The sequence below is a fragment of the Palaemon carinicauda genome, chromosome 21 (assembly GCF_036898095.1).
Source record: "Palaemon carinicauda isolate YSFRI2023 chromosome 21, ASM3689809v2, whole genome shotgun sequence".
NCBI classification, from domain to species: Eukaryota; Metazoa; Arthropoda; class Malacostraca; order Decapoda; family Palaemonidae; genus Palaemon; species Palaemon carinicauda.
The window spans coordinates 31,404,026-31,422,356 of NC_090745.1; the positions used below are offsets into that span (position 1 = coordinate 31,404,026).

Below are 18,331 nucleotides of genomic sequence, written 5' to 3' on the forward strand. Positions count from 1 at the left end.
CTCCTGCTAGTGTTTCTTCCCCTCGGGGGAGTTCACTTACAGAGACTCCTCTTCGGAGGACTGCAGAAGGTCAGCTTGCTGATCCGACGGCCCCCAGAGGGCGCATTCGTAGCAAGGCTCGCCTTCCTCTTCGCCAGAGAGGCCTTCCTTCACCTGCGGTGAGGAGGCGCCTCTTTGGTTCAACCTCTTCGATGCAGTCCCCCACAGAGGAGCCTCGTCAACGATCACCGACTGTTCCTGCATTGGTCCTGGACCTTTCTGCAGATCGTTCGTGATCTCCTTCTATGGAAGGTCGTCCTTTTAAAGGACACGTCGACCTTCCACCCGACAGACCTGCCGTCACCCTTCTTGCATCCAGATACGCGCCAACGAAACCTGACGATCACGCTCTTGTAGCTCGTCAGGCCCCGTCAACAAACCCTATCACAGGGCATCAAGGGCGTATGCGCCAACGCGCGCATACATCCCAACAGGAGCACAGCTCTTCTACGCGCTATGCACGCACTCACACATACGCGCCCACGTTCTCCTGCACACCAGGCTTTGCCTGAGCATAAACATACACGCCCACACCCAGCTGCGCGCCAACCCTCACCTGCGCACCAGTGCTCTCCTGCACGCCAGCGCTCTCCTACGCGCCAGCGATCTCCCGCGCGCCAGCGCCCACGCCCAGCAGTCATCTCTCCTGCGCACCTACGATCTTCTGATCTGGGCGCTACTGGGAAGTCAACTAGGTTGACTTCTCCCAAGCGCCAGCGCTCGCCATCGTGCCAGCACTCGCCTGCGCTCTAGCTCTCGCCATCGCACCAGCGAGCCAGCGCACGCCATCGCCTGCACACATCCACGAGGATACGCGCGCGCGCCCAGCACGCCCTCGCCCATCCTCTCCTGCAGTTTCCCGCCCTCATTCTGACGCGCGCCCACGAGCAGCACAGGCTTCAACTGCACGCCCGCGCGCTAGGGGTCTTTCTCCTGCGCACGCGCACCCTACGACTGGTTCAGGCACGTGCGAACTCTCGCCCGCGCGCCAGCTCACTCAACGCCTTGATCCTGCATGCCCACGCGCGTGCGAATATTCTCCAGCGCAGGCGTGCGCGCCCACAGTCTCCCGCACGCGCTCCTGTGTGCCCACAGTCTCCCGCACGCGCTCCTGTGCGCCATCAGTCTCCCGCGCGCCCACAGTCTCCCGCACGCGCTCCTGTGCGCCATCAGTTTGCCGCACGCCCGCAGTCTCCCGCTCGCGCGCGTATCAGCAGTCTCCCGCGCCCGCGATTCCAGGTATTCTCCCTCGTGCGAGCACCATTACGCTTCCCCGCGCGCGAGACTGCTGAACTACGCACGGCAAGGTCGCCATCGCCATATTCCCCTCCCCGTAAGCGCATACCAGTGCTCATTGTTGGGGAAGGGAAACATCTAGAGGGGTCCAGGATCCCAAAGCCTTTTCAGGCGAACCCACCAATGAGAACTCCTCCCAGGAATCCTTCAATTCCTGTCCCTTCTAGGGGTATGTCTGACAGCGCGTCTGTCAGCCAACAGCCCTGGTTTGGTGCACCAATCAGAGCCATAACGCAGGCGTTCAAGCCTGTCTTCTCTGAATTAGGTCACAGATCCTTGGCTGTTTCTACCCCTTTGAAGAGAAAAAGAGGAGTTCCAGACGCGGTAACTTCTCCAAGGGCTATATTGACTCCACGCAAGCCTTCAAGGCAGGTTTCTTCTTTCCCCCAGACTATCTCTCCTTCCCTGTCAGACGAAGATTTCCCCCTCCTTAGGGGAATCACGCGAGGAGACTTTGCCCCATCGCACCAATGAGGGAAACCTCTTCTCGCGCTGAGATGTCTTCTCAGGTGGGGACTGGAAGGAACTTGCCATCTTCGTCAATGTTGGAGTCCTACATCCTTCCTAGGAAGGAATCTAAGGACTCTAAAACATTACCGAAGTCCTCTACTAGGACTAGGAAGGAGCCAACTAGCCACTTGGAGAACGTCCGCGACTCTCCCCTGGAAGAGCCTTTGGGGACAGGAGACTTCGCTGCAAGTCCTACGTCAAGAGGAGAACAACAAGAGTCAGAACATGCGTTTTGGCAAGTTCTGACTCTAATGAGGGCTCTCAACGTGTTTTCCGACCCAGAGATCCCTCCTCGAGAGGGCAAAGACACGGTCTTGGACCGTGTATTCGGTACTCAGAAACCCTCCAAGACCAGTGCAGTTCTGCCCTGGTCTCAGGTGGTTAAGAGTACCAGGGACAAGATCTCTGTACAGCTCTCCGAGATGTCCTCCTCCAACCGTTCCAGTGCCACCAACAAGCTCCTCCCACATCCTCGCGTTCAGCAGAGGAGATACTTCGAGATCCTTGAGGAGCCTTGTTTAGATCTTCCACTTCACCTCTCATTGGAAGAGCTTACCAGGGGAGTCTCTCTTGAGAGACTCCAACCGGCAGGTCTCATTCTTGGCAACCGAGACCCTTAACCAGGAGAAAGTTGCGAAGTGTGCTATGCAAGCCACTTTGTGGCTTGACATCTGGTTGGGGACATTAGGTATCCTGATACGTTCTGAGGACTTCAAAGAACGTACCAGGAAAGCTTTGGAGACTTTTCTTCTCTCAGGTACTCGCACGATCGAGTTTCTGGCCCACTAAGTCTCGAACTTGTAGGCAAACACCATCCTGAAACGTCGGGATGCAGTAGCTGAGAGATTCCATCAGAAGGTCCCTAGCACCAAGATCAATAGGCTCAGACATTCCTCTTTAGAGGGATCCATCTTGTTTGAGCCTAAGGATGTGGAACAGGCCACTGAGAGGTGGAGGAAGTCTCATCAAGACTCCCTCATTCATAGGGCTTTAACATCTAAGCCCTATAAGCCTCCAGCACCACAGCAGTCCCATCCAGTCAAGATCACTAAAACGACGACAGCAGCGAAGACCGTGGTGTCTAAGCCCTTCCCTGTCAAGGATAGGAAAGGCAAAAAGTCCTCCAGGGGAGGCAAGAATCCTAGAGGGAGCAGCCGAGGCCACAAACGCTAGGATAGGCAGTCCCCCTGCATGTCCACCAGTGGGGGATGCCTACAAAGTTTCTCAGACAGGTGGAAGCAACTCGGGGCCGATTCCTGGACGATTTCCGTGATCAGTCAAGGATATCGCGTCCCGTTCATAACGTCTCTACCTCCCCTGACGACGAATCCAGTGTCATTGAGCTCCCTTGCCATGGGATCGGCAAGGGGCAAGCCCTTCAGGCAGAAGTCCAGACCTTGTTGAAGAAGAGCGCTCTCCAAGAGGTCCTCGATGAATCTCCAGGCTTCTTCAGTCGACTCTTTCTTGTAAAGAAGGCGTCTGGAGGCTGGAGACCAGTCATCAACCTCTCAGCTCTGAACAAGTTTGTCAAACAAACTCCGTTCAGCAGTAAGACCACAAGACTTCATGTGTACACTGGACCTAATGGACGCGTACTTCCAGATCCTAGTCCATCCATCTTCAAGAAAGTACTTAAGATTCAGCCTAGAAAACAAAAAATACCAGTTCAAGGTGCTGTCCTTTGGTCTCTCTACAGCACCACAAGTTTTCACCAGAGTCTTCACCCTAATATTATCTTGGGCACACAGGACTGGGATCCGTCTCCTCCGTTATTTGGATGACTGGTTAATCCTAGCAGACTCGGTGTCATCCCTTCTTCAACACTGAGACGAACTTCTGAGACTTTGCCAAGATCTGGGGATCATGGTAAATCTCGAGAAGTCGTCACTGCTTCCAACTCAAAAACTGGTATACCTAGGCATGATTATAGATGCCAATCTCCAAAGAGCCTTCCCATCAGATGACAGGATGGCAAGGCTGAGGAGGGTTGCAAGACCTTTTCTCAGACGAGAAGAACTTCCAGCCCAATCGTGGTTACGTCTCCTCGGTCACCTTTCATCGCTGGCTCGTCTAGTTCCCAATGGTCGCCTCAGGATGAGATCCCTCCAGTGGCGACTCAAGTCCTGGTGGAATCAAGGTTACGATTCCTGGACGTCCAGATCCCCATGGGACCTGCTGAACTGACGGACCTCCAGTGGTGGGGGGCAGACGAGAACCTACGAAAAGGAGTGGATCTTCTCGTCCTCCCCCGGACTTGATGCTGTTTTCGGACGCTTCAAAGAAAGGGTGGGGTTCCCACGTGCTGCACCACACGACCTCAGGCCTTTGGTCAGAGTCAGAAAAGTATCTCCATATAAATCTCCTAGAGATGAAGGCCGTCTTCATGGCCCTTCAACAGTTCCAACAGTACCTGGCAAGTCACTCTGTTGTGGTGATGAGCGACAACACCACAGTATTGGCCTACATCAACAAACAACGAGGTACTTTTTCGCAGCAACTATCCAATCTAGCATTAGAGATACTGAGATGGTCCGAAATCCACTCGATACCACTATCGGCACGCTTCATTCCAGGCAAAAGGAATGTGCTCGCCGACAATGTGAGCAGAGCATCTCAGATAGTGAGTACCGAGTGGTCTTTGGATCATCTAGTAGCCAACAAAGTCCTGACTTTGTGGGGTTCTCTGACTGTGGACCTTTTCACAACGGCCCTGAATTTCAGGTTCCCGCTGTACTGTTCCCCAGTCCCAGACCCCAAGGCTCTCTGGCAAGATGCTTTCCAACAACGATGGGACAACATCGACGTTTACGCCTTACCCCCGTTCTGTCTGATGAGGAGGGTACTCAACAAGACCAGAACATTGGTCAATCTTTCAATGACCCTCATAACTCCGCTATGGCATCACATGGAATGGTTCCCGGACCTTCTGCAACTCCTAACGGAGCTACCAAGAGAACTCCCTCCACGACACAATCTTCTCAAACAACCACATGCCAACATCTTCCACAAAGCCGTAGGTTCACTACGACTTCACGCCTGGAGACTATCCAGCATCTCCTCTCTGAGAGAGGATTTTCGCAACAAGTTGCTGTCAGGATGTCTGGTCACCTGCAAAAGTCTTCTGCAGCAGTCTACCAGGCAAAGTGGAAAGTCTTCTGTGGTTGGTGTCGTGGAAGGGGTATCTCTCCACTCGATGCCACTATTCCAACAATAGCATGGTTCCTCGTGTATTTGCGTGAAGAAATGCGCCTTTCAGTCTCGGCAGTGAAAGGCTATCGCTCAGCCTTAAGTCTAGCTTTCTGGCTTAAAGGAATGGACATTTCTTCATCTCTATAACTTTCCCTACTCATATGTAGTTTTGAACTTACCTGCCCTCAGTTGGAAGTGAGACCTCCCCCATGGAATGTGGTTCGAGTTCTCAGGTCTCTTAAGAGACCTCCCTATGAACCATTACGCCAGGCATCAGATCGCCACCTAACCTGGAAGACGGTATTCCTGCTAGCTTTGGCCTCGGCCAATTGAGTCAGCGAACTTCATGGTCTCTCGTATGACATCGCCCATTCAAGGGGATGGGGGGAGGTAACGTTCAGCTTCGTCCCTGAGTTTATTGCTAAGACTCAAAATCCTGGAGTGGCAGATCCTTGATTCGACTCCTTCCGGATTTCTAGTCTCCGTTCTGTAACAGATGACCAAGACCATCTCTTACTATGCCCAGTAAGGAGCTTGAGGCTATACCTCAAAAGAACAGCTGCAGTCCGTCCTCATGTGCCAGCACTATTCGTCAGCACAGGAAGGACTAAGAGGAGGGTCACCAAGAACACTGTCTCTTCATGGATTCGTAGGGTCATTGACCTGGCCTTGAATCCAGATCCTCCTCCGTCACGTCGCCCTAGAGCACATGATGTCAGGGGCATAGCTATGTCCCTGGCCTTCAAAAGAAATTTCTCAATGAAACAGGTTCTTCAAACTGGGGTGTGGAAACGTCAAACAACGTTCACAGTCCACTACCTGCAAGACGTGACCCACAGGAGACTTGATACGTTCTCTATCGGCCCTGTGGTGGCTGCACAACAGCTGGTTTAAAACCTCAAGCTCCTTATTGGACAAGTAGCAGAAGGTTGAGGGCATTGTTACCCGGTTTTAGTCTGCATGAATGAAAAGGTTTGACTGGCCCTTATTCTTTTCTTCATCATTGCCTCTCTTGGGGAAAGCAGCATCCTGGGTTCTCTGCATAGCTGACCTCAAACCACTGCAGGTAAACCATGCTTCCTTGTGTTCCTAGTATTAAGATTAATACTGTTACGTCCCCATACCCTGACGAGGTGGTATTGGGAAAGTCCTAGTCTACAAGTTTCCATCTAAAGAACTTCAGAACAACTTCCTAGGACGAGTCACACTTTTTCATACCTTCACACACAGCTTGCGTAGGCCGCAGTCCTTGCGTAGCAAGGTTCTAGCGAGGTGCAGGGACTCCTTATTTCTTGGGTGCTTACACACTCAAATAACGAGTCCCCGGGCAAACCCAAAAAGCCAGACTGGCTGGGACATCCACCCTTCCTAATGGGTGAGTCACCCCTATTAAATAGCGTGGTTTGTATTTCAGTTACGGAACAAATGACAAATTCGTAAATAATTTGTATTTTTCCTAACTATACAAACCTTAGCTATTTAACCAAACTTGCCCGCCAGCCCTATCCCCCTTGAAATCCTACCTCCAAGCAAAGTGAGCTCAAGCACAGGTGTGTGAGGGGTGGGGGGGGTTAGCAAGCTACCCTCCCCTACCCCCGCTAACTAGTGGTGTGGGTAGTAAACACTCGTTAAATTTTAATGGCTCGTCATTTCAGCTACGCCGAAAGTAATACCCCTATTAAATAGCTAATGTTTGTATTGTTAGGAAAAATACAAATTATCTACGAATTTGCCATATTTTAGGTTTTCTCAATTTGGAATATAGCTCTTTGCAAAAGATAACGGATATCTCTAGATTTTGTTGATTCCTGCAATACAGGATATTAAGATTTTTTAGGTTTCCACAAAGAATTTGGGGTTTAATAGGTTTTTTGGTTTGGCCATTCTCTTCACCTAAATTTCCCTCCTCTTACTAAGTGTGGGATGTAGCTATATGAACCTCAGATAAGTTTCATACAAGTAAATGGAATTTTGATTATAGAATTTATTATTTTTATATTCACCTGAGGTTCCTCCCCTCCACCTCCTGCCTCTCCACTAATTAAGTGAGGTCAAGAGGTTGTTGAATTAACCTTGGTTTTAAATACTGAAGGATGAACCACATTTTTTGCCAGACAGCATCATCTATACAGCAATGATGTACTAGGGGGAATGGAAATTGTGGCGTGAGGGTATATGGGAAGTTTTTTAAAGATAAATTTTGATGTAAGCAAAGCTTTCAGGCGTAATCCATATGAGCCTATGGTAGTATAGAAATAATGAATTTTATTATTAAAGTTTATTTTTTTTTTCAGGATGAAACTTCAGTGGCGTTCATTTGGCTACAAGTCCAAGATTGTATTTTTATGTTCCAGTGCAAATTTCATAAATGCTATTGATCGAGTACTAATGCCTCTGGCAATAGTTCCAATGACTGTAGAATACAAGTGGAGCTTATACCTACAAGGATGGATACTATCAGCCTTTGCTTTTGGCTACTTCACAAGCCAGGTAAGAATATAACTAAAAAGTCCAACTACAAGTACATGTATGATAGCTACACATAAAAATATTAGAATTATGTTTTTGTGAGAGTGAGGCTAGGTTGTACACCAGTATTGCCCACTGTTCTGTAAGAAATTTGTTTTTTCAATATTTAACTTAGCCGGTGATTATATAGCTGCAACTCTGTTGCTCGACAGACAACTCTACGGAAAAACTCGCCAGCGATCGCTACACAGGTTGCGGGTGTGCCCAACAGCGCCATCTGTCGACCAGATACCCAGCTCTCAATGTAAACAAAGACTCAATTTTCTCTCTGTCGAGGTGTCGACAAGACGTACTTTACTCGCTGTTGCTAAACTGGAGTTTTTCACATCTAATTGGTGAAGTACTATATTCTAGTTTTGAGCTTTCGCAATGCAGGTGTTTTATCTTCATCTTAAATCTTGAACTCGTTTTGGATAGATTTAATTATGGTGACAAAGAGAGTATGGACTTTCTTTCACTTTTAAATGGCCGACCCTTCCCTTAGACGGAAGTGTGTTTAGGCTTTTAATAATTATCTTATCACGTTATAAATTATTTATAGATTTTCCTCTATATTTTTTATATCTCTCCGCCTTTATTAGGCCTCTTCGATTAACTTTCCATTTATTATAAACATATAAAAATAGATTTTAATGTTTTGTTTATATGCGACCTTTCCTGAGAGTAGGCGGTCCTAACTTGGAAACCGAAGTTAATCAACGTTGAGCCCTTTATATCGTATTAGCTTTTAAAGAGCTAAGGATTTAAAACTTTTTAAATGTAATATTTTATGAAAGAATTTCTTTGATAGTCTTCGTACTGTTTTCAAAGATGAACTAACGTTTAGTTTATTTATGCTACGCAGTTGTTGACGTTCAGGACGTTCAACATGCGCTCTATCGTTACGATAGAGAGAGAGTGTATCACGGTTTCACTTTGCAGTAAGAGTAAATCGATTCTGACGTTTTGTTCATTCTTTCTTAGCTTAAATGTTTTAAATTCTATTTTAAAGGAACTTTTTAATTGAAAAACCTTTCAGTTTTTTCCTTTAGTCAAATAACATGTTTTTTTGACGAAATATAATTGGGCTCTTCTCTTAGGTGCGAAATCAAGAGAGAAAGAGAGAGAGAGATAGAGACGGAGGGAGAGAGAGGAGAGAAAACGTTCCGTTCAAGCGGGTAACGTTGTTCTCGAGTTACTCTCGTCCCTAGTCTGTACGGGGAGGAAGGATAAAACGTTTTTAGTTTTTTATTCTCGTCCCCAGGCTATGTGCGGTGAGAGATTGAAAACGTAGTTTATAGGAACTAGTGTTTAGTCTCTTTCCCAGCCACTGATTTTTTTATCTTAAAATATGTTTTCTGTTTTTGCTGGTATTAATGAGCTTGCATTATACGACTGATTTCGCAATTACTACCTTTTAATGAAGGGTAGAATTGCGTGTTTCAGGTAGAAATCAGTAAAAGTTTCGATTTCAGTGAAATAAGTGCAAAACAGAAAATCGAAGTGATAAAGTGATATGCGCAAAGTGTTACAGTGTTGCGTCCGAGGGTTCGTCTGTTCGTGCCTGTCGTTCACCTAGTCCGGGACCTCTTGCATGCTCCCAAGCCCAGGGGAGAAGTAATGTCAAACGACTTATGGGTTCGAGAGGCCTTGATCAACGAACAGACGTTTTCCCTCTATGGTATCGGGTGTATCTTACCAAGATCTCCCCTACCATAAGACGAGAGAGACGTTTCTCCTCGTCATCCGAAGGCTTTTCGCATAAGAAACCTGTCACAAGGTTTCGAAGCCCTTAAGCGAAAGTCAGTCCTTTCAGGACAGGTCCAGCGTCCTGGTTACAGCCATTAGGACAGCTCTGACCCTATGCAGTCATCGGATAACTGCTCGCCGCCTAACAAAAGCGTAACACAGACTCCGAGAGTCTTTTTTGTTGGCAAAGTGTTGCGGTCACAGACGTTACCCTCGTCTCTTACCACAACCATTTCCGTTGATCCTTAATGGGTTGTATGGCAAGACATGCAGTATATGCTTGCCTCCCTTATGGAAGACTATTCTGCCGATTAGTCCGTTGAGTCTAGCCGTTTATCTCATCGATATCCTGGCTTTCAGCCAACCTAACGTTCCTTTGTGCTTACTGTTGACGTTGGCGTAGCTAAGTCACGTCAGTCAGGTTGTTTAGAACCACACTCGATGCGGTCTCGTGTGGTTTTTCAGCCGCATTTGGACGTTAGGCCACTTGCTGATGCTCCTGTTGACGTTCAAGACGTTCACTAACAATCGGAGTTGACTTGTTTTGACGCTGTGCGTCAACCTCCGCATTCTAGAGTTGTTTTGACTGCTCAGTCTAGGCAGTCAAAGCAGTCTCGAGTGGACGCTGTGCGTCCTCACGCACCTGTTGTGGTTGACAGTTCAGTTGTTGACAGTTCACAGACTGTCAAGCAGTTACATGACGTTGCGTTCTGGTCCGCTACTAATGTACCAGTGAGTGTGGACTCTGCTTGTAAAGCATTGCCACCACGGTAGGTCTCTCCCTTGCTTGAGACTCAGCTTTTATCGGACAAGGTTCCTGTAGATGAGGAAGTTGCTGTTCCCCCTCCTACTGATATTCCCTTGAGGACTCTGTCAGATGGAGAGGAGCCTAAAGCTGCTTAGCCCCCTATGGACTTTAATTAAATCATGATGATTTTTTTAAGGATCTTTGTCCGGATCTTTTTGTAACTGCTGCTCCTCGTTCGCCTAAACGTCAGAGCTTACACTAGGCCTAGCTACTTCGAAGCCGTTGTTTTTAAGCTTGTGCTCTCTCGCTCTCCTAGAGAGCTTTACGTTGGCTAGGCGACTGGTTTTTCACCAGGAGGAGTTTGGGGGATACAGCCTTTGCTTTCCCTTCTTTTAAACTGGCTTATAGAGCGAGAGTCTGATATGACACGAGAGAAGTTCTCGGCTTGGGAGTTCATGCCTCTGCCCAGATAGACTTCTCAAATCTCGTAGACTCTTCCTGGCGCCTGGCCAGGAGACGCTCCAAGTTTTTTACAGGTCAACTTCACAGCTGTTTTCGAGCCTTTGAAGTTTTGCTGTACAATTATGTCATGCATAAACAAGGCTTTCAGGGATGGAAAGCGGTACCGCCTCAGTCGCTAATCCCGTCTGTGGCCGCACCTGCTCCCGTAGACCCTAAATGGGCTTTGCTGCAAGACATGCAGTCCAAGCTTGCGTTCTTGATAAAGGACTTTAATGCGGAGAAGGTTGCTACCGAACCTTCTGGCCAACAACCTTCCAACCGGTCGGTTGTGCGCCCTGTTGACGCTGAGGTAACCTACTCGCGTCTGCCAGTTGAGGTGGTTCCTCCACCGATGCGACCCAGTGTGGGTTGCCAGCCGCACGTTGTCGTTAAGCGACGCTCGAAGGTGGTTGTTGACGTTCAGGACGTTCAACAACCAGCAGAGGTGACTTGTTTTGACGCAGTGCGTCAACCTCAGCAACCCGGTAGGGTGTTGACTGCACAACCCAGACGGTCTAGACAGTCTCGGGTTGACGCTGTGCTTCCTCGCGCACCCATGGTTGTTGACAGTTCACAGACTGTGCAGCAGTTCCATGATGTTGCGTCCGGCTCCGTCACGCATGCACCAGTGCGACCGGACTCAGCGAGCCAGACGTTGCCCACTCCGTTGCCGTTTCCTCATCAGTTTTCGGATGAGGAACCCTCTGATGAGGACGTTGCTGAACAACAAGACGATCAGCCCCCAGAATAGATCAAGCCCTGCTATCCATACAGAAGATGCTAAAGAAGGAACGCTGCTCAGTCAGGCTGTGGATGAGTCTGGTAGGGACACTGTCATCCGTGGAACATTTTGTGTCACTAGGAAGACTACACCTCCGTCCTCTTCATACCATCTAGCTTTTCACTGGAAAAAGGACAAGACGCTAGAAGCGGTCTCGATCCCGGTTTCCGAAAAGATAGTCTTGTCTGACTTGGTGGAAGGACTATATCAACCTAAGAGAGGGTCTTCCCCTGGCTGTTCAGACTCCCAACCACGTTCTCTTCTCGGACGCATCGGACGTGGGCTGGGGCGCGACACTAGACGGTCGGGAATGCTCAGGACTGTGGAACTCGAGTCAGAGGAGCATGCATATCAACTGCAAGGAGCTGTTGGCAGTACATCTGGCCTTGAAAAGCTTCAAGTCTCTCCTTCGAGGCAAAGTGGTGGAAGTTAACTCGGACAACACCACGGCCTTGGCGTACATCTCCAAACAAGGAGGTACCCACTCACTGACGTTGTACGAGATCGCAAGGGACCTGCTCATCTGGTCAAAAGGTCAAGACATCTCCCTAGTAACGAGGTTCATCCAAGGCGACTTGAACGTCATAGCAGATTGTCTCAGTCGGAAAGGGCAAGTAATTCCAACCGAATGGACCCTCCACAAGGATGTGTGCAAGAGACTTTGGGCCACTTAGGGTAAACCATCCATAGATCTCTTTGCAACCTCGCTGACCAAGAGGCTTCCAATCTATTGCTCTCCAGTCCCGGACCCAGCAGCAATACATATAGATGCTTTCCTCCTAGATTGGTCACATCTGGATCTCTACGCATTCCCACCGTTCAAGATTGTCAACAAGGTACTGCAGAAGTTCGCCTCTCACGAAGGGACAAGGTTGACGTTAGTTGCTTCCCTCTGGCCCGCGAGAGAATGGTTCACCGAGACTGCGATGGTTAGTAGACGTTCCCAGTAGTCTTCCTCTAAGGGTAGACCTTCTACGTCAGCCACACGTAAAGAAGGTACTCCAAAGCCTCCACGCTCTTCGTCTGACTGCCTTCAGACTAGCGAAAGACTCTCGAGAGCTAGAGGCTTTTTGAAGGAAGCAGCCAGTGCGATTGCTAGAGCAAGGAGAGCGTCTTCCATTAGAGTCTACCAATCGAAGTGGGAAGTCTTCCGAGACTGGTGCAAGTCAGTTTCTGTATCCTCGACCAGTACCTCTGTAGCTCAAATAGCTGTTTTTCTCTTATACCTGAGAAAAGGACGATCCCTTTCAGCTCCCACTATCAAGGGCTACAGAAGCATGTTGGCATCGGTCTTCCGGCATAGAGGCTTAGATCTTTCCAAACATAAAGATCTGCAAGACCTCCTTAAGTCTTTTGAGACCACCAAGGAGCATCGTTTGGCTACCCCTGGATGGAATTTAGACGTGGTACTAAGATTCTTCATGTCAGACAGGTTTGAGCCGTTACAATCAGCCTCCCTGAAAGATCTCACTCTTAAGACTCTTTTCCTGGTATGCTTAGCCTCGGCTAAAAGAGTCAGTGAGATTCATGCCTTCAGCAAGAACATCGGATTTTCGTCAGAAAAAGCCACTTGTTCGCTGCAACTTGGTTTTCTAGCCAAAAATGAGCTGCCTTCTCGGCCTTGGCCTAAATCTTTCGATATCCCCAGCTTATCGGAGATCGTAGGCAATGAACTAGAAAGAGTCTTATGCCCTGTTAGAGCTCTTAAGTTCTATTTAAAGCGTACTAAACCTTTACGAGGCCAATCTGAAGCTTTATGGTGTTCAGTTAAGAAACCATCCTTGCCTATGTCAAAGAATGCTTGGTCAGACTTTATCAGATTGTTAATACGAGAAGCTCATTCACATCTGAGTGAGGAAGACCGAACTTTGCTTAAGGTGAAGACGCACGAAGTTAGAGCTGTAACAACTTCCGTGGCCTTTAAGCAAAATATATCTCTGCAAAGTATAATGGACGCAACCTATTGGAGAAGCAAGTCAGTGTTCACGTCATTTTACTTGAAAGATGTCCAGTCTCTTTACAAGAACTGTTACACACTGGGACCATTCGTAGCAGCGAGTGCAGTAGTGGGTGAGGGCTCAACCACTACAATTCCCTAATTCCTTATCCTTTTAATCTGTCTCTTGAAGTGTTGTTTTTTTATGGGTTGTCCGGAAGGCTAAGAAGCCTTTCGCATCCTGGTTGATTTGGCGGGTGGTCAAAGTCATTTCTTGAGAGCGCCTAGATTAGGGGTTTGATGAGGTCCTGTTGTATGGGTTGCAACCCTTGATACTTCAGATCCTAGGGGTCGATCAGCATCCTAAGAGGATCGCGAGGCTCCGTAAGGAAGACGTACTTAAAAGGCAGAGTAATTGTTCAAGTCGACTTCCTTACCAGGTACCTATTTATTTTGTTTTTGTTATTTTGATAACTTCTAAAATGAAATAAAAAACTCTTAGCTCATAAAAGTGTAAACATATTTTACTGGTCTCTACCCACCATCCTGGGTGTGAATCAGCTATATAATCAGCGGCTAAGTTAAATATTGAAAAATGTTATTTTGATTATAAAATAAATTTTTGAATATACTTACCCGGTGATTATAAATTAAATGACCCTCCCTTCCTCCCCAATAGAGACGCAGTGGGACGAGGAGAAAATTGAGTCTTTGTTTACATTGAGAGCTGGGTATCTGGTCGACAGATGGCGCTGTTGGGCACACCCGCAACCTGTGTAGCGATCGCTGGCGAGTTTTTCCGTAGAGTTGTCTGTCGAGCAACAGAGTTGCAGCTATATAATCACCGGGTAAGTATATTAAAAAATTTATTTTATAATCAAAATAACATTATTCTGGCTGATATACAAACCTTTTGTCCTTTAAAATACAGAACCCTCTTAACGAGAGAATACCTTAACTCAGTCACACGCCTTCAACACGAAATATCGTTTCCTTGTTGAAACCTTGAGATGGGCAAGAGGGCTCTCAAACTTGGAAAAATTTCTATCCTTAATTTTAATCAAAATTTCCTTCATACTTCTGTATTATTTATTATTACTTCAAACTTCTTGATATATTATTATCCACCTGGCTGTCCAACCTCGTCTTTTTTAACTGTGTACTCCCATTAACTGGTATATGCCCACCTAAAGAGAGGCAGCCCCTCTCTAATAGAGTATCAGTCCTCGCTGAAACCTCTTCTCATGTTGAGCCACATGGGATAGGAGGACTGACATCCTCAGATAAGAGGTGGATAACTTGGCTTACTGTTTCATTGCAAACCATTGCCTTCGATGATGGATTGAAAAATATGAGTATTGACAACTCCAACTTGGGTTCTAATATTGATGGTAGAACCCTACTCATGTCCTGTAAAGAATGACTGTAAGAAAACAATAGAGAAGAAGAAAGAGAGTAAGAAATTATGACAGAATAGAAAAATTTAGAAAAGCAGAACTATTACCTTGTCACAATGAAATAGTGAATTATGAAAAATTTCTTGAATTTGAAAATGTAAGACATGAGCATGTGATTGTATTTAGAGTAAATAGGGAGATAGTAAATATACAATATGTGGAGGGCAGCCCAAAACTCATTCCCAGAGAAATGGAAGTCTTTTGAAGGAGACTCTATCCCCAGTACAAAGTGAAAGATTAAAAGCAGCTTCAACATTAGATGGTCATAGTGTCAAATGCTTTTCACACACATTTTCAACCAGAGTATTAAAGCTGGTTGGGTATCTGAAGGTGAAACCATACATCTCTTCACCTTTGTATGTTACCATTGGTAAAAGTGCAAAGAAAAAATAAACAATAAGCCAGCTGTTTGTGCTAACTGGGGAGAAAATAGTGTCGGAGAATGTCCAGAAAATTCATTTGTTCCGTAACTGGAATACAAATCACGCTATTTAATGGGGGTATTACTTTCGGCGTAGCCATTAAAATTTAGCGAGGGTTAACTAACCATACCGCTAGTTAGCGGGGGTAGGGGAGGGTAGCTTGCTACCGCCCCCCTCACACACCTGTGATTGAGCTCACTTTGGTTTCAGCTTGGATGGTGAACGGACGTTGCTGCTCTTCATCCTCACCTTATTTGGCAGATATTAATCTGTTTTTTTTGCTTTTTCTTTTCTCTAATGTGTGTTTGGGAAGTTGACTTCTGCTACCAAGCGCACTTGCCCTGGACTCTCCGGCTGCCCTTGTGGAACATTTATGATGGCAATGGAGACAGATCCTCGCACCCTTTGTCCTATATACAGAGGTCAACAGTGTGATAGTGAAAATAAGTGTAATGAGTGTAGGGATTGGTCTTCCTCCCAGTGGGAGAGGTTTGGGCGACGGCGGAAGAAGAAGTCTAAGCGGGATATTTCTCCTTCGAAGGTTCCTTCGAAGGGAGGAAAACCCAAGGCCTCTTCTTCCATCTCCAGACCTTCCTCCGAAGCTGCTACTCATTTGGCCTCTTACGAGAGACCGTCGAGTAGTAGTGTAGACCAAGTTAATGTTAGCCAACCCCGGTCCTCGAGAGATGGTGTTGCTTTCCCTAGCGAAGTGGCCCCACATCTCCCCCCAGGTGAGGACTTGTCACTAACCCCCTTATTGCAGGTTTGGTCGTCCTTGGGGCTCTCGAGTCCGCCCTCCAAGGACGCTTTGCTGCAGATCATCCGTAAGGGTGCTTCTGTTCAGCAGTCATCGTCGTCGTCAGAGGTAGATCCTCTGGCCCTCGTCGACGTTGTAGTGTCAGAGGTGTCACCCTTCATGTCATCCGACTCCTCTGCCCCTCCAGGCTCTCCATCAGTTGCTGCCGACTTAGTTTCCCCCGTTCCTGAACATCCTTCGTGGGGGAAACTAAGTCCAACGTCTGTCTCTCATGCGAGTGTTTCTCCCCCTTGGGGAGTTCACTCATAGAGACTCCTCTTCGGGGGACTGCTGCTGCGTACGGTCAGCTTGCTGATCCAACGGCCCCAAGAGGGCGCCTTCGTCGGAAAGCTCGCCCTCCACTTTGCCTTAGAGGTCTCTCCCTTCACCACCAGTGAAGAGACGCCTCTTTGGTTCTTCTGCTACTCATGCTACTCCTCCTCATCCTACTACTACTACTACTTTTCCTACTCCTACTCCTCATCCTCCTCCTCCCCCCCCCAACTACTACTATTACTAATCATAATTCTACTCCTCCTCCACCTCCTCCTAATCCTACTTCCACTCCTCCTCCTCCTCCTCTTACTACTACTACTACTACTACTACTTCTACTCCTACTACTTCTACTCCTACTACTTCTACTCCTACTCCTAATCCTCCTCCTCCTACTCCTACTCCTACTCCTCGTCTTTTTCCTCCTCCTCCTACTTCTACTTCTACTAGTACTCCTCCTTCTCCTCCTCTTACTACTACTACTACTCCTCCTCCTCTCCTTGCAACAAGAGTGGTATGATTCTCCTTTTACTGAAAGAGAATTTGATTCCACACTTGCTAATTGTAACGATACAGCCCCTGGACCCGATGGAATTCCATATGCAATGATTAAACATGTACATTTTAATACGAAGTTATTTATTTTAAGCATTATTAATAGAATATGGCATGATCATAGATATCCAAGTGTTTGGGAACTAGCCATTATTTTACCCTTTTTAAAACCCAGTAAGGACAAGTTTTTAGCAACAAACTACCGACCTATTGCATTGACATCTTGTTTATGTAAAATCATGGAGAAGATGGTCAATGCAAGACTGATTTGGTACCTTGAAAAGAAGGGTATTTTATCACCGATTCAATGTGGATTCAGAAAAATGCACTCAACGACTGATGTGTTGATACGACTTGAGTCCTCTATTTGTGAAGCGTTTGCTTCCAAACAGCACCATGTGACAGTCTTTTTTTTACCTTGAAAAGGCAAATGATACCACATGAAGATATGGTATACTTAAAACAATTCATGAATCAGGATTAAGAGGAGAACTACCACTATTTATTGTCATTTCTTTCACTTAGAGTTTTTCAAGTGGGAGTGGGGGAAACTATATCAGAGAGTAAATGTCAGGAAGAAGGAGTTCCTCAGGGTAGTGTGGTAAGTGTAACCCTGTTTGCACTAGCAATTAATGGGTTATCTTCAGTCATTCCCCGGGATGTTCTCTCAACATTATTTGTGGATGATCTCTCAATATTATTTGCTGGAGCTAGAATGGCAATAGTTGAGAGAAAAATACAACTCTCTATTAACAAAATTATCCAGTGGGCCGATATGAATGGATTTAAATTCTCGACAAGTAAAACTACAATTGTACATTTCTGCCGTATCTGGGGAGTACATCCAGACCCGGATATATACATTAAAGGTCAACGTATCCCATGTGTAATTGAGGCTAAATTTTTAGGTTTGAAATTTGATTGTAGGCTTACGTGGGTGTCTCACTTAAAAGCGTTAAAAGCTAAATGTCTTGAGGCTCTGAATCTCTTAAAAGTATTGTCCCATACATCATGGCGGGTAGACCACTATACTATTTTAAAATTATACAAGGCATTGATTTTTTCCAAAATTAGTTATGGATGTGAAATATACTCTTCACTCAACCCAAGCCAATTAAAGATGTTAGATTCAATACATTTTGCTGGTATTAGATTGTCCACAGGAGCGTTTAGAACTTTGTCTATTACAATTCTCCTTATTGATGCTGGAGAATTACCTCTAGACCTTTACCGAATGTGTTCTATTGTTTGGTATTTGTTTAGGTTACAAAGACTCCCTAACTCTAGCCTTTCAGACTGCAAGCCTTGTAAGACACACATCATACTTTCAGTTGCACCCTAAATCTCCTCAACCTTATGGCTTTCGGGTGAAACAATTATTAAACAGTCTGGATATAATTAGAAGTAAGATGCTTCCATTTAAGGTATCATCAATACCTCCATGGAAATTACCACAGATATCTTTTTGTAAACATTTTATTGGAGTTAAGAAGAATATGACTGACTTAGAATCCAGGTCTCTTTATTGAACATGTTGCAGAACATAGGGGATCGACTTTTATATATAGTG

General features: G+C 46.5%; 1 protein-coding gene across 2 annotated transcripts in view; it reads left to right on the plus strand.

Annotated features, from left to right (window-relative positions):
- Window positions 1-18,331, plus strand: part of LOC137615256 (uncharacterized) — a 137,619-nt gene that overhangs the window by 16,280 nt on the left and 103,008 nt on the right. For both annotated transcript variants that reach the window (XM_068344977.1, XM_068344978.1), the window contains exon 2: window positions 7,329-7,524. In XM_068344977.1, coding sequence (XP_068201078.1) covers window positions 7,329-7,524 — 196 coding nt within the window. The remainder of the gene's footprint in view (window positions 1-7,328; window positions 7,525-18,331) is intronic.